The 16,265-nt window shown below is 47.2% G+C and overlaps 1 protein-coding gene across 3 annotated transcripts in view; it reads left to right on the top strand.

The window, feature by feature from the left end:
• LOC144158919 (uncharacterized) overlaps positions 1-16,265 on the top strand; it is an 89,203-nt gene that overhangs the window by 9,289 nt on the left and 63,649 nt on the right. For all 3 annotated transcript variants that reach the window (XM_077690108.1, XM_077690107.1, XM_077690110.1), the window contains exon 3: positions 3,313-3,328. In XM_077690108.1, coding sequence (XP_077546234.1) covers positions 3,313-3,328 — 16 coding nt within the window. The remainder of the gene's footprint in view (positions 1-3,312; positions 3,329-16,265) is intronic.

Here is a 16,265-nt window from a genome sequence, read left to right as displayed (position 1 = left end):
AGAACAACGCGAAAGGAAATCTTACGCCGTTTCTTTTCATAGATTTCTCTTGTAATGCGCTCCTTCTCAGAACCATGAGATTAGATAAAGATAATTTGAAATCAACATAGAATAGTCAGGTCACTGACAAAGTGACAAAGTTTTGCTATAATAATAATGTGAGATTCGTAATTCGACAGAAGAAAAGTCACTCCGCTTAAACAATTGATAACAAACGAGTGTGGCTACGCGCTGGTAACAAAGCGTAAACAAAACAATACCAAGGCATAGGTTGTAGAAATTTTTTATAGTCCAGTGACAAAGTACAGCTTCGTGTAGTAATGATTCATGAGCGATTCGCGTTGCGCAGCGAGGTAAGTGTAGGAAATGTGCAAATACACCTGCACAACAGGGGGGCCAAACTACTTCGTTGGCGACACCGAGCTATGAAAACTGCATTTCGCATATGCGAGAACATAAATGGCGGAATGCCCGACCATCGAAAGAGGCGTACGTCTCTTAAAGCACTTCAATTATGGCACGCTGCCCTCCTGGAGGTTTCGAATTGGTCAAAACTTTTCACTGTACATAAATTTATGTCTCTGTATTGATACTGTACCTCTCTTTTGTGTGGATGGCAAGGAGATGTTGGTGGTGAAAAACAATTATCGAAAAAAAACAGCTTTTTTGTGATAAGCGGCACCTCAGGTGGGTGCAGTATTGCGCTCTCTTCTTACATGTTCCCACCGGTATTCCGACTACAAGATAGACTGTGTTCTGCCACTGCTCATGTGTTTGAGGGGGGGGGGGGGGAGTAATGGGGTTGGTGGTTTGTGCTGGCAAGACCACGCGTGATACGTGTAGAATGTTAAGTAAACCATGGTTGTGATACAAATGTGCACATACATTCGGGGAAAATTATAGGGAGTAATTTAAGGTCAGTAGCTGCGCCAAGTTTGCAGCGCCCTCTCGGGGGAGCTAATTGTGTGCTAGTGTTTGAGACGAAAGTGCTGAAATAGGCTCCGTGCCGCAGCTGGATAGTTCTGTGGTGCAGACATGTGGCGGCCTGGTATAAGATGGTATAACCTTTGTGGTGCAACCTGGTATACCCTGGTGGGATTCTTCATTTTGGCAGGTCTGATCAGCGCTGTGGTAACTTCGTCGGATAAACCGCCTTTCTAGTTTGTATGGCCGCGTTATTGATATTACCTGCGCGATCAAAAGCACTTCTTAGGGACGATGGGATGCGCGGTTAACCACGTGATGCGTCGGACATATGACTGCAGGATTTTCAGCATAACTACGATGGTTATTCCGAAGCATAAAAGCAACAATAAAACATGGCAAATTTGTGGATTTTTCTACCCCTAAGAAGCAACACCAAGAGGATCTTGATGGTACAGCCCTACTGTAGTGTGCTCATATTTTCTACTGTAGTTTCCTCATTTTCGCAGGAATCAAATTCGTTAAATCAATTACCCTAAAGTGGTGAATTCAGTCAGTTTATGAAAATATTTTGAGACTCCTCGATTGAAGGACAACCAAAATATGCAGACATTCAGCAAGCCCTCGCCAGTGATTCATCAGAAAAAGACAAAATGGAGGCAAACTTACATGCTTGGCTCCATGATTGCTCGATCTCAGGTTTTATTTCCAGATTTTGTGAAATGGATGACTTTCGCAGGGGAAGGTCCCCTTTAAATGTTTATTCTCAAATTCTCGAAAATTATTATCAGATAATATTCGCCATTTTCTATAGCTACGATTTTAAACTTCGAGTGTTAAGGACCAAATGTACGTCGTGTTTCCAATTACGATCGCTAGTACAGAGTCTTCGCCTGCGGCATCCTGTTTATTGCACCCTGGTTGCCAAGCCCGGGACCCATGGCTTTGTCTTAATCATTGCCCGGCCTCTGGCTGATAGTACATCTGTTTTAAACCGGTTGAAGCGGATCTGTAAAGAAATTTTCAAACTGCTATGAGCACTATATTGTTTGCCGTGGTGTCTTTCGCCCCGAAGCGTGCGTTAAGTCATTTCGCCTGATGACACTCCTTATTTGTGGCATCTCAGCTGAAAATATTTTTAATGAGAAATAATCTATGTACGTAACTGTTAGCGTTATGAAGGCATCCGTGTTTATTTATGAGCTCTCGCTATTGGTACCCTGCACATTTTAGACACAGTGTTCATTTCATCTTGAGTGCTAAAAGCGTGATATTTATTTTATTTCACCCTCACTTTACAGCTGCAAATTCTGCTTCCCCTAAATATGGGAAGACATCTTTCTCTGCTATAACGTCGGCATTTAGAATACATTTTGCAAGTCCTAAATCGCTGAAAGCCTAAAAAAGCTAGGGGACAACAGGGAGCACAGGGGAGTCTCTTGTGAGCGCTTTATAAAGCATAAATAAAGGGCACACAGCCACACAAGAGAAAAAAAGAAGCGCGATCTTGCAGATGCTTTTACTGTTGTACCAGTGCCTTTCACGTTTTAAATTTGATGTTTCAAGAATCAATTACCCCTCTGTCTTAACGGAAGCAGTGGGGGAACGCAAAACTTGCCAAAATCAAGTGTACCACCAAACACACACAAAAAAAAAAACAACCCAGAATCAAGCGTACCCTATTTATTTACTGTTTATGGCACTGTGATTTCCCTGCTGCTTCACTGATACGGGGAATTCATGGCTTTCTCTCGCATAAAATCGCCGTCGTAGTTTGATGTAAGTGTGCAATAACAGTCGAACTCTGGACGTCCATGCACCACTCCCCAAATCCAAACTTACCACGTCCGCTGCACACGTTGCTGACGCGAATCCGACGGACGGTATTTCCGACAGAGAGTATCTAAGTTTGCTGAAGTACAGAGAGGACAACACCCTATCCGTCAGTGGTTCCCAAGAACAAACCCCTGACCACACTTCATGAATGGCCGAAGTTCGACTCCTACCACAGAAAACGACTGATATTCTTCACTTCACCCAAGATCATCATCATTGTAAGAGAAAACTGTCTTTAGGGCCACGCGTTTTCAGTGACCTACAGCCGACATCCATGGGAGGCTTAAAGATTGGGTTTAGAAACAATTTGCAATATTACACTCTCAAAGGGCGCAATTCATACGGCCTAAGGCATACTAAGTGGCATGGCCAAATCAAGCAGCAACTATGTTCTGTGCTAAATCCGCAGTTTAACTGCGGACAAATTTGCCTAATAAATGTTCGCATTGATCAGAATTTATGAGAATAGTGCTGCTTGACTTGTGCTCTTGTTAAGGAAGGTCGAAGCCATGTTGAACTTAATAAAAAGCGTTCAACTTTCTCTCCTTTCAGATAACAGTCAATGGAGGTAAGAAAGCATGTCCATTCCTATTATAACTGTAGAATAACTTTTGCAAAAAATGAATAAGTGTAATCAATTTACAAGGTTTAGTTTTATCAGTGAATTCATTGCTACAAATTAGAAACAATCGACAAGAGTTGTTTTCAATGCCGTTACCGGGCACTGATGAGTTTCTTCAGTTTTTTATACGTCCGTGTACACTAACCAGCGGCATTAATGTTGGGTTTTTGTAGCGAAAGCTGCACTACGCTACCTCGGGCAGTCTTCGCGAGGTGACCAGTTTTGCCCTTGAGAGCTAGAGATCAAACCACACCCCCTTTCATAAGCGCCCGGCATGGAGCAGCAGCCGGATGGCGGGGAGACATAGGTTGCAGGGAGAGACAGGCGATGAGAGAACGGGGCCGTGCGCGTGACCCATCTCGCCACCTGTCAGAGGGAGGCGAGGAGGCCGCCGCCGAAGCGATAAGCGCGAGTCGAGAAGGAAGGCCACGAGGCCATGTGCGGCGCAGAGCCGTGTGCGATGGAGGGAGACGAACATCCAGCTGTTGTCGCTGGTACACCGGCGGGGATTAAACTATGCCGTGAGGCGAAGAAGATGATGAATAAACAGTGTATTTATTGCAAACGTGTCTTTATATAATTGCAAAAACCACATCTCTACAATGGGCTTAGGCAGGGCAGTGAAACGTTCGCTACGAACTAGGGTTAACCAAAGCGAAACCACAGCAATTTTTCTATTCGCGTCTTCATTGTTAGTTGAAGAGAGGACCTATGCACCCAGAGTTGTTTAAAACAGTGTGTTTTGCTCCGAACTGAAATGGGTCCTTAAATGGGTATTGAGTACCCTAAATGAACAAGCGTAGTCGTGAGGTTGGGTGGTCGACGCGATCTGTGCCATGTACACTTTTATACGTGCAGCGGAAAGCTCAGACTTTCTTTTCTCAGTTGGCCACCCCTTTTCCACTTTCCCGTGCGCGTTCATGGACACCATGATTTAAACGTGTGCATGTACTCGAGTATCCCGTTTCCGTCACAAAGCATAAATCCTGCTATTCAACGCCTTTAGTAATGCACTTTCGGCGAACAGGAGCGTCGTCTGCTCAGCGTTCCGGATCGCGCTGGCAACTTTTGTTAACGCCTCCTGCAGCACGCTTACACGCTATCCTGTGCGCCTCTAATAATTGCGGAGCTGCTGAAGCTTCACTTCTACACGCGGTACATGAACAAGGGGGGACTTTCATGATCAGTCAAGTGGAGCGGATGAAAATGCGATGCCAGGAAGTGTGAGGGAAAGTTGCGAGCAGGTAAGGAACCCACTATAGGTGTTAGGAGTGCGGGCCTTAAGAAAACTGTGCATGGAAAGGTCCTGGAAATCGAACGCCAGCCCTTTACTTACCTAACCATTGGCAACCTAACCATTGGGCCACTCGAAAGGCCAGCACGGTATGTGGTTAGCTGCGGCGAGGAACAATAATATGCGAAGCTAATTGGGACGAGGAAAGGCTGTGTTGGCACCAACAAGCCCAATTGGGCTAGTTGGTAGCTGTTCATGCCTTTATCAGCTCTTCAACTCGTCCCTTTTTCTCTCTTCATGCCTGTTTTAAAAGCGCTTACAACACCGAGATTAGATATGCATTACAGCCAAACGGGTTAATTCTGAAGCGGAAAAAATAAATGAACGTAACAACAAATTTAGGCACCCTAAGCGTGCAACAGCCATTCTCGCCTTTTCAGGCTGCCTCATTACGAGACGGGAAGGTAATTGATACATGAGCTACGGAGGTTGCAAGGAAATAATAAAAGAGGAATACATTTACGATGTCAATTTCAAACTACACGCAACAAAAGAAACTAAAATAACAGCCAAATGAAACAAAAGAGAAGAACCCAAGTATACGTGCTTCCCGTGGTCCGAATCGAACCCAGCAGGGTCACTCGCGTTATGAAACCGGCGTCTATCCGATTATGCTAAAAATTCTTTTTAGTATTGCACGGGTGTATACGCTCAACCCTGACAGTGGGAGGACGCTACATAGTAAAGACAACTATGCAATACATAAAGTTAGGAAAACCGAAATACACCAAAAGTAGGCAAACACACAAGTGTTCAAAAGAGGGGACCCATCATGTGGCAGTTCCCATTCGGGGTGCAAAATAGTGCGGGAGTTCGCATTCAACTTCGGCTTATTGAATTTTACTTCTGATTCGGAATTTGGAAGTTTGAATTTAGACATCAGGAGCGTGGATTTTAGACTTTGGTTCAAATTATTTTGCATAGAGATGGCTTCGGTTTTAGCCCAGAGCACTCTGGCACCGGTTACTAGGGTTTCGCTGTGGAGGCGGCGGCCTTGAAGGCGTCCGCGTAACAGAGTGGGCGAACCATCCAACGGAGCAGACAGTAGACGGAGGAGCCGCGGCTGGCGAAAGTGTGAGGGTGTGGCCGGCACGCGCTGCCAAGGCGCGTCTCCCAGAGTTTTGTCACGGCTCAGTATGTCTCACTGCCTCCTCCTCACACTTCAGCCATATGCCTCAGCCAAGGAACACTCTTGCCTCACACTTTCGCCAGAAGCTCCTCCGCTGCTTGTGGTTCATCAAAACCACGTGAAAGTTGCTCGGGAGTTTCAAACACCATTTGCAACAACATGCTTGGTGGTAGCGAAGCGCTGCGATATAACGGCAGAATAGCGCGTGCCTCCATGCGTTCACTGATCAGGCGATTACTTCCTGACACCCAGCAGGATATGCGCCATGACCAGAGTTAGCGCTAAGAGTTAGCGCTAAGCACAAGTTTCGCATTGTGAAGTATAGTGATTGTCATGTAAATTTAAACCGCCTTTCTCTTATTAGGGCGGAGACGTAAAAAAAAGCCAAGTGCAAGCGAGTGCAGACGACCAGCCGCGCTGTTTTCTCAACATTCGCGGCTAAATCTCGAAGGCGACCGAATTCTTTAGGCCTTAGGGACTATAGTCCTGCTTGGGATACTTAAGCGCAGAAAGTGTCTGTCTGTTTGTGTGTCTGTGACTGGATTCAACCAACCATCCAAAGTGAAACAGAAGCTGCACAATCGTCTTATATACCCACAGCCAAATCCCAACGTTTACATGCGGTGTCAATATCGATAGTTCTCCACATTGTTGAACAAAAAAAAAACATTCCGCAAATGTAAGTCAGGAAATCAATGCATAAGTGATATTTGGAGGGTTCAGTGGAACCAGAACAAGAGATTACGCAAATATGAGTCCGAAAATTAATACACAAGTGATATTTGCAGTGTTCCTTTATTTAAAAAAATGATGGATGCTTCTGTAAAATACTACATCAACTGCAGAAAACTGTCGCCTGCTGTTGCCCGTGCTACTATATCTCCTAGAGGAAATTAAGAAATCAAACGGCCACAGCAATGATTGATTGATTGTGGGGTTTAACGCGCCGACGCAACGCAGGCGATGAGGCGCGCCGTAGTTGAGGGCTCCGGATTAATTTTGACCACCTGGGGATCTGCGTGCGCCGAAATCGTGCGCCGAAATCTCGTACACACGGGCGTTTTTGCTTTTCGCCTCCATCAGAAAAGCGGCCGCCGCGGCCGGGAATCGAACCCGCGACCTCGTGCTCAGCAGCGCAACGCCTTAGCCACTGAGCCACCGCGGCGGGTGGCCACAGCAACAAAATGTTCCACTAGATAGGTTGCACGTTTCACTTGGAACGCCCGTGGAGTAGGGTAACATGCTTATATAAACGCTGTAGTATGGGGTCTAGATTCACGCGCGTGTCCGCCCTCCGGCAGCGCTGGCATCGAGGCACCCGACTTGGAGCAGTGGAACGGCGTAAATTTAAATTGGCTTCAGCAAACCTGTAGCGTGTAATCTTTGGAGGAAGGAGACGGGAGAGGAACAGCGTGAGAGGTGAGCGGGATAGAGAAGAAAGGCATTTATTTGGCAGGGGCACTAGTCGAATATCGTCTAGCGTGGACATTTGCCACGAAAGGAGCAGATACGCGGCCACTTCTCACTCTGTTACCACGCTTCTCGTTATGGGAAGGTCCCAATCGACTGACATGACGCCGACTCGTCGGCCGATTTGCACGTTGGTAGACAGTATTGTCCCACTACGCCGATGGCGAGAGACACGTCACTGTTTTGTGTACAGAATACATTGACGAAACCGCTTGGCCGACACGAACGAAGGATGGGTCTTCGGGAGTCAATGGTGAAGTGACAGGTTCGTACCCACAACACTCGTGCCGTAATGAATCAGGCTCTACTTTGTTATTATCTCGGGTGCAATGTGCTTATTAAGGTTAAATAATTCCAAACAAATAAACACCACCACTAATATGACCCGTATTTTGGTTCCTGACTAATTGGCCATGCGCTTCAGCGACTTCGCTTCCCCGGTGCTTGAAACTGAAATTCTTGTGCGACCACCACGCTTGTATATAGTATAGGCCCATCTAATTGCAGCAGATGAGTTAAGAAAGGTACTGCAGGTAATAAGGAATCAATATCGGCCGATTGTTCTAGCCTAAAGCATAAAATCGAATACGGGAAGCAGTGTTCCCGCAGCCAAAATTTCATTAGCGGGCGGCACACACCTGCAAAAGATTTTTCTTCCGGAAGTAGCGTAGGGGGACATAACCAGATATTGTGGGGTACCAGGGAGCCTTCCTGCTGAAGGGTTATTCAAGAAACGCTCAGTTTACATCCCGTAATTCTGCAGACTAGTTAGTCAAAGAGTAGGCCTCCGCCTACTAGCCTCGTACCAGCGTATTGTCCCTGCACCACGCAGCAAGCGTTTTACTAACTGCTTCAAGCCTATAACCAAGATCCGTTACCGTATGTAGGCATGCGAGGACATACGTATGGGAGAATATGTAGTCAACCTTAGCTGCGATCTTGTGCTTTCATTTTTCGGTGTCAACTGTACCCACATTTATTTAAATAAGAAAGTTATTAGTGAAAAATATATCCGTCATGGCGAAGTGGGCTGGGGCTTCACTCGCACTATGTCAATGTGGCCGCTTCAAATAAAGGTAGGGTGGTACTTCTTTTTTTACTGGGGGTATTTGACGCTGAATATTTTGCGTATGCTATACGAGAATTCATGTTTTGCGTAATTTATAGAAGCCACTATTGCTGTATCGCGCACAACTTGGCCCGTACGTGGGGCCAACCAAGCAATGTACATCAGTCCCCCGCATGGTACACTTTGAGTATTCATGGTGACGGTATTGGCGACACCGCGCACCCCGAGCTCCTAAACATAAGTTTAGGATGTTTGCAAAGCACAGGAATGGAATAGACGACGGAGGCACAACATGGTATATAGCTATAAATATGCTTCACCGTGCCGCCAGGCATAGCGATAACCTGTTTTTTGTTTATGCGGCGATCGATGTTTGCGCACAATCGGCCCAACTTGTTGCGCGCGAAAATAAAACCTGTACACCATAGCGAGATGCCACCTATTTAGGCTGTGAATGAACCTTTTTAGGGGAATACAGCAATTTCCTTGCTTTCTTTTTCAGCGGATGTTAGCTGGGCATACAACAGAGAGAGCATGCCCAGCGGAAATCTACCGTTTCTTAGTTTCTGCGCCTGACCGGTGAAGCTCTCTTCCATCAAATGGGGTCACGACGTAGATACAAGCAATTTCAAGTCATTGTTTACCAGCAAATCCACCATACCGTTCCAGTTGAAGTTTTTTTCCAGGCGTAGCTGATGATCGTTCTATGGTAGCCATGCACGCTTCAATGCACCGTTGCTTGTCACCCTCTGGAATAAGACGGGTGATGTCACGTGCCAGGCCGACCTTTTCCACTTTCGTCAAGGGAGACTCAAAGGCAAACTTGGGCCTAATCGCAGAACTTGGCGATGTGGCTCTAGAAGTTGCACGTCACCCAACGTGACCACTTGTCCTTTGTAGGATTGGACCTTTTCCTGGTTGGAAGGATAGGCCGGATGATGTTCCAGAGCGTCTGCGTTACTTGGAAAGTGGAAGCGCTTCAGCCCCGGTAGTGTATTGCGTGGGCGTTGACGATCCTTTCAACCGCACTGCACAGCCAGGCACTCCTTGGGGAACCTAACCTAGTGCCACCATCCCGAATGGAGAATGCGGCAGAACCGTCCAGAGTTACCCGGGGAAGGTTGTAACCACCCACACAGCGCTTAGATTTCCCTTGGGCAGGTGCCTTGCCTGATGTGCCACGACGCCGTCCTGGGCCTTACGATGCAGACAGAAATAAACGAAGCCAGCAGAGCCGGATTAGTGGCAGAAAAATTAAAACAAGTAAAAGAGCTCGTTGTACAAGAAATAAATTGTAGAGGTGTTGTAAGCTGGGCTTGTTGGTACTGCTCTATGATGAATAACAGCGCGAACCTGGACGAAAACACCAAAAGGGGAGACACAAGCAATTGCCGACTTTCAACTGACTTCAACTTACTTTATTCGGGGGCGCTGTGGAACATCGTCCGGCCTACCCTCGCAACCAGGAAAAGATCCATTCATATGCAAGGGAACATGGTCACGTTGGGTGACATGCAGCTTCCAGAGCCTCATCGTCAAGTTCTGAAATTAGGCCCACGTTTGCCTTTGAGCCCCGCTTGATGAAAGTAGAAAAGGTCAGCCTGGCACGTGACGCCACCCGTCTTGTCCCGGAGGGGGACAAGCAGCGCTGTATTGGGGAGTGCATGGATACCGTAGAACGGTCTACAGCTAGGCCTGGAAAAAGCTTCAATTGGAACGGTATGCTGGATTTCCTGGTGAACAACGACTTGAGATTGCTTGCTTGGGATAAAGAGGGCCAATTCGTTATTTTACAGAAGGGTGTGTTCTGTGAGAAGGCTTTAAGAGCAGTACATAAGAGTTTAGGGTAACGAATGATAATCCGGCGGACAAGAAAATGAATGCTGTTGCGCTGCGGTCTGAATGGAATTTGTATAAACTAGCGCAGTCTGTTAAGAAGGCGAGCGAAGTGCAGCTAGATGTCTTTTATACGGCATAAACTCAAAATCCAGATGTTCCCTTCCGTGTCATTGTCAACGATCGTCATTCGTGGGAATACCGTGCGTCTGGCTACCTGCAGAAGGGCCTGTCATTCTTGCGCATTGTTGACCCGTACCTTATACCAAGCTCAGATTTGGTTGTCGATTTTCTGCGCAATGATAACCCTGCCAATTGTGGGGCCATGAGTGTAGATGTGGAAGATCTTTCATATTGCTTTCCTCATGAACCCTCATAAATGCTGTCGAAGACTGCGTTACTAAGGACAAAGATGAATTCGCCTTCTGTACGCACTGTGGTCTGCCATTAGAGTCATTCCTTGAGCTGTTGTTTTTTATCTGGGGTCATTTGTTATTCCTTCTAACAATACTGTTTATATCACAAAAATCTGGAAACACTGTATGGTCTTCAGCCGCCACAGTTCTAAGTGACCTCTTGAGAAAAGTTGACCGGGCACTAGAAGTAGTATTGCATCCCCTGAAAGTTAAAGTGTATCGGTACGTTGAAGGCTACTCTGTTATTTTCGATACGAATGTCTACTGCCCTATTTCTGTTAATTTCTTGACGTTATTTGAGCAGTATGGCTTTTGCCTCAAATTCACCGCGTAAACGTGAAGAAAACATGTATCCAATTCTTGGATTCGGAAATGAAATTCTTGCCTCACCATGTCTGCTGGATGTATGCTCCAAGGTCGGTCGAACCTTTGTAAAGTACAGCTCAGTGCGTACAGAATTAGTGAAAAATGCCCTGGTTCTTTCCTGCTTTCGTTCGGTGGTATCTAAGTCGTGCCCCCACTTGATGGAAGAAAGCTTCACACGTCAGGCGCAGAAACTAAAAGACTGGCTTTCCGCTCGACATGCTCTCTTTGGCGTGCCAAAAGGTAGTTCAGATCATTAAGAAAGTTGATAGAACAGAGCTTACATCCACTAAAACGTAACGTAAAAAATTGCTGTATTGCCCTACATACATGGCCTCACTCACTCCCTAAAATGGTTCTATCTCACTACGGTGTGCGGGTTTTATTTTCCGCGCGCAACAAGTTGGGCCGACTGTGCGCAAAGTCGATCGCCGCATAAACATAAAACAGGTTGTTGCCACGCCTGGCTTCACGGTGCAGCGTATTCGTAGCTATGTAGTTCGTTGTACTTCCGGCGACTATTCCATGCGTCTGCCTTGCAAGCGTGTCTGTGTAGAAAACACGGTGCGCTGTCTTAACGTGCGATTAAAGGGGTCGTAAGATACCTTCCGCCGATGCATGGATGTACATGTAACCAAAAAAGTAATGTATTAGCAATCTCGTCCTGTAAGAATTTTGTTAAAGCGATGAGTATTATCTGAGAAATCGTAAATCAAAAACCACGCATTATCGTCGCGCCGTACTTCCTCCTTCCCACTTTTTCCTCGCTGTTGACGGCGCGCGAGCCTTCCCTCCCATGATGCTGCGCTCCTCAGCGGTGACGTAGTCCCGCTATTGCGCTGCTCAGACTGCCGTCTGCTACGGGCAAGGATCCCGCCCTCCGCTGAAGGCTGGAAAAGCGAACGAAAGACCTGGCCGCATGTGTACGGCCTGGCCTTTCCCTTTCGTGGTGTACGTTGCTGCAGTTGCTATCGGCGGCACGTGACATTTTATAGGCGGCGAACTCACAGCCGCACGGGGAGAATCGTGGGCTCGTTCCCTTTGATGCACCGCGCACCGTTTATCTAAAAAGCGCCGTCTCAGATGTAGCCCCGCTGGTGCTGTGTCTTATTTTGCGGCGGTGGTAATTCCTACCGGTCGGTGGCATGTGAAAAAGACATTTTAAACCGACATAAAACCCGTGCGCAAAACGCGCCGGATCGGATCGGTTTATCAGTGACGATGAACGGGAAGGCGCAGAGCAAACCAGCGCCGCACTCGAGCCGCGAGCATCCGTGTTCTGACAAGCTGCACCAATGTGTTGCCTTCAACACTGACGGGAAAGCGTTTCTTTGCACTTGTTTGGATAGTCGTAAAATGTCCAAGCACTCCGGCACTCCGCTAGCAGATCAGCCGGCGAGTCATTTCGCAAAACATTCGACAGATGGCGCCGTATGCATTAGCGTGTCGCTATGCAAAACTGATGAGACGCTCTACTAAAACTCCCCTCGCGGTGTTTACGTAGCGGGACGCAAAAATTTAGCGTTTAGCGTATGCAAAGGCAACAAACGCTGTACTAAAACTCTCTATTAGCAGCAAAATAGCGTGCGTACGTGAGGCCGCTTGCGTTCCCAATGTGGCGGCAAGTAGCACGAGATGGATGAAAGATTGTTTGCTTCCGATGAACCAAGTTCTTTGCCCCAGTGTTTTTAAATCCGTCAAGTGGTTAGCACTTCGCCCTCACGCAGCTCTGCATCGTCGTAACATCGCTCACTGTCCGAGCGAAGCTTGCAGTTAAGCCAAGGCAGAGACCGAAGCTGTGTGTGTGTGTGTGTGCATCGCCTCCTGTGTGTTGTGGACGCGTTCGTTTCGCAATGAAATCGGACGTTGTACTTCTGCGGGTGAATAGTGCATCCCATGGTCTGGATTATCTTTCTAGAGCGACGTATGACTCAACCTCGCATGGGGTATGTGCAGTGTGCCTGGCACAAAGCCTTCTCGGCTTGCGCGCCGGAGTTAAGTGACTTTCCGTTCGTCCCCGCCAACCGGGCCCGAGGTGAGTGCCGAATTTGCGACGGCCAGGAGGAGGCAACCGATCGTCTGTCAATCGCGGATCAGACTTGAACGCATGTTGTGATATTGTGTTCATTCGAAACGCATCTCTGGATTGTTTTGAAGTTGAATAAAATGTATGCGTCCAACCCGGGCATTCGGTTCAGGGAGTTGTGTGCCTTTGCACGAAAGAAGTGCCACGGTGCTGCGGCGCTTCCTTTATGGAACGTACACACGTAATATAATATCCATGTCGTGTTATGGCAGTGTTGCAGTCAATACAAACGGGTGAACGTCTGTTTACACTTGTTTCGTTTGTCGTAAAATGTCCAAGCACTCCAGCACTCCGCTGGCAGATCAGCCGGCGAGCCAACGCTGAGCCGACGACACATCTCTTTGCCGAAAGTGCGTGAAAAAGCCGCCCAATAGCAGGATGTCTAGCTTATGGCGAACATCGGGGAATCGATGACGTAGACATGTGAAGATGGCGGCGTCCAAAAACACGAAGAGAAGGGTGAGAAAAAACCGAGAAACTTTCCAACAAAACTGCGAGCTTTCCGCTGCACCTAAAAGAGTAATACTTGGCACAGCTGACGTTGACGACCCAATCTAACGATTGCGCTAGTTCATTAAGTGTGCTTAAAACGCATTTCAGGGCCCTTTTAAGAGAACATTACAATTCAATCGAAGGGGCTACATGTTCCCACTTGTCTGCACATTGTAGGCAGTGTGGTTGCACACCTCGTTCTGCCGACACTTCGATTTTGTTCTTTCAGAGGAACCAGAGGGCTAGGGAGCTGGTAGAGGCAGCGCACATTAACTAACGGTCGACGGGTTGTTTCAGCCAGCCTTTTGTTGTTTTGAATGAAAAAAAGATTTCTTATCTGAGCATAAGATGAAATGTAATATTTTGCAATCTGAACCGCCTGTGTCAGCAGCTACGGTGTTTCTTTCTCTCTGTCTTTTTTTCGCACATCCCTGGGAGAATTCGACATATGTATATATTTGTGTTTTTAATAAAGTCAGTTGAAAGTCAGCGCTTGTGTGTGTCTCCCCCTCTTTGTGTTTTCCTCCAGTTTTGCGCTGTTAGCTGTCAAAGAACAGTACAAACTAGCCCAGTTTACAATACTCCAACTCCATGTCCCCTACCTCAACCTGAAACAATTGGTAGGAAGGGCTCTCCATCGACGTTGGCAGGAAACATGGGATACGCTAACCGACAACAAGCTACATACTGTAAAACCATGCTTAGGCAAATGCATAGCAGACAGACGAGACACACACACGGAAGTAGTCTTAGCTAGCCTGCTGATAGTCCAAACGTAAGTGAAGCACTCACGAAACAGTCAATACTGCTTCGTTGCAGGGAAAGTCTAATGGCTAATTGCTCAACTTAAGAATTTTTTAAAGTGTGAAGCTATTTAGGTGTCCGGCTTGTAGCCATAGCTCGTTAGGGGTCAAGGCATCTGACAACCTCAGCGACGTGGTGTCACGCACCCCAGCAGAGTCTTCGAAAAGATCACCGTTTGCTTTTGTAGGTATCGAACCTGGGCCCCTCGCTCGAACCTTGACGATGAAGTGGTGGCGCAGAAGCAGAGCATCCGACTCGCGTGCAGAAGGACCGTTGTTCAACTCCCGTTGCCGCACACTTCCCACCGGATAAAAAAATAATCGAGTTCATGGGATTGAATAAGGAGGCCTGGGGTGCACCTGATCCAGGCGATCATCGCTGGTAACGCACTCCCTCAGCAGAGCAGGATTGCACACCCTGGTTAGTAACAGCTACAACTTCCCACGAATACGCCAATTAACCCACGACTGTTAGCCTCCAGGGGCTTCAATGCACCTGACCAAGGCGGAGGTCAGACCTGTGACGCAGCCGAGGGTGATTAAAATCCCTGAAGCCGGAAAGGCCGCCATTAGACTCTGAACCTGGCAACATCTAAAGGCCCAACCACATGCGCGCGTAAAACCGACGTACTCGCGCAACGACGTACGCCTGCGGCGGCTTCCGCCGCTGCCTTTACGCCGGCCGACTACGTCGGAGAAGGCGAGTAACCACATATCGCCGCAACGCGCGCGTAAACCAATGCGCAGCCCAGTGTGGCTCGACTACTTTGGACTCAGCTTTGTGGCGACCAGTTCAACTACATTTTAACTCAAATAAACCAAATAATGCCTATTCTTACAAAAAACGTATATTTAATACAGAAACAACTAAAACAGTTCTTGGGACATTAAAAAAAACGTTAAGGATTAGTATGCATACTTGGCAGGCACAAAACCCTTTCGCTACATTTGGCGTAAAACTGCCTTGCTCCCATAGTTGCTCGTTGCTTCGCGTGTTTTGTCCAGTTGTTTGGTCACCGTGTTTTACAAATTACTCCGTTTTATCGCATAATGAATAGTGAAGTTCGCTTATTTATCAATTCGCTGTCTTGTTATGCGACCTGACCGCCGATAACATCACCGCCAAAGGTGTACGTCAACACCGTACGTCCGAAAGTTTGCGTCGATGTCTGGCGCGCTCTGACCTGGGCGTAACAAGCGCGTACCAATGCATTCCGCGTACGCCGGAGTACGCCGGTTCCAGGTTTATGTCGTTGCGCGAGTATGTCGGTTTTACGCGTGCGTGTGGTTGGGCCTTAACACAAGGACCTTATCTAGCGAGTCGAGTCTGTAGACGTTTTTTGAACAATTAGAGGGCTTTAATCGGATGTAATAGGGCTTAGCGAGGTTGTGGGAACAAAAGAAGCCCTTACATTGCTGAAAAATGGACAGGTTCTATGTTACCATGGTTTAGTGAACATGAAATAACTGGGAGCGGGATTTCTAGTCAATCAAAGCATATCTGGCAACATAAACGAATACCATAACAATAATGAAAGGGTAGCCTGTCTTATAATTAAACTTAATGAGAGGTACAACCTCAAGTTGGTATAGGGCTACACGCCCACATCCAGCTACGATGACCAGCTAGTTGAACGCTTCTATGAAGATATGAAATGAGCAATAGCTAAAGTAAAAGCACAGTATTGCGTAGTTACAGGAGGCTTCGATGCTAAAGCAGGCAAGAAGCAAGACCATTGGGAACTATGGTCTGGGTTTTAAAAATAACAGAAGGGACTTACTAGTGCCCTCGGCAATACTCTACGTATCATGAATAACTTTTCTTGCAAACAGGAGAGCCGGAAATGGATGTGGAGGTGCACGAAAGAGGAGCATAATGGCTTCATACTACGCGAAAACCCTGGAGTAGTGCAGGGTGCGGAAGT

The sequence above is a fragment of the Haemaphysalis longicornis genome, unplaced genomic scaffold (genome assembly GCF_048455015.1).
Source record: "Haemaphysalis longicornis isolate Haplotype H1 unplaced genomic scaffold, Haemaphysalis longicornis Haplotype H1 scaffold_10, whole genome shotgun sequence".
Lineage (NCBI taxonomy): Eukaryota > Metazoa > Arthropoda > Arachnida > Ixodida > Ixodidae > Haemaphysalis > Haemaphysalis longicornis.
The sequence above is the reverse complement of the archived record's forward strand: the minus strand, read 5'-3'. Positions and strand labels throughout refer to the sequence as shown.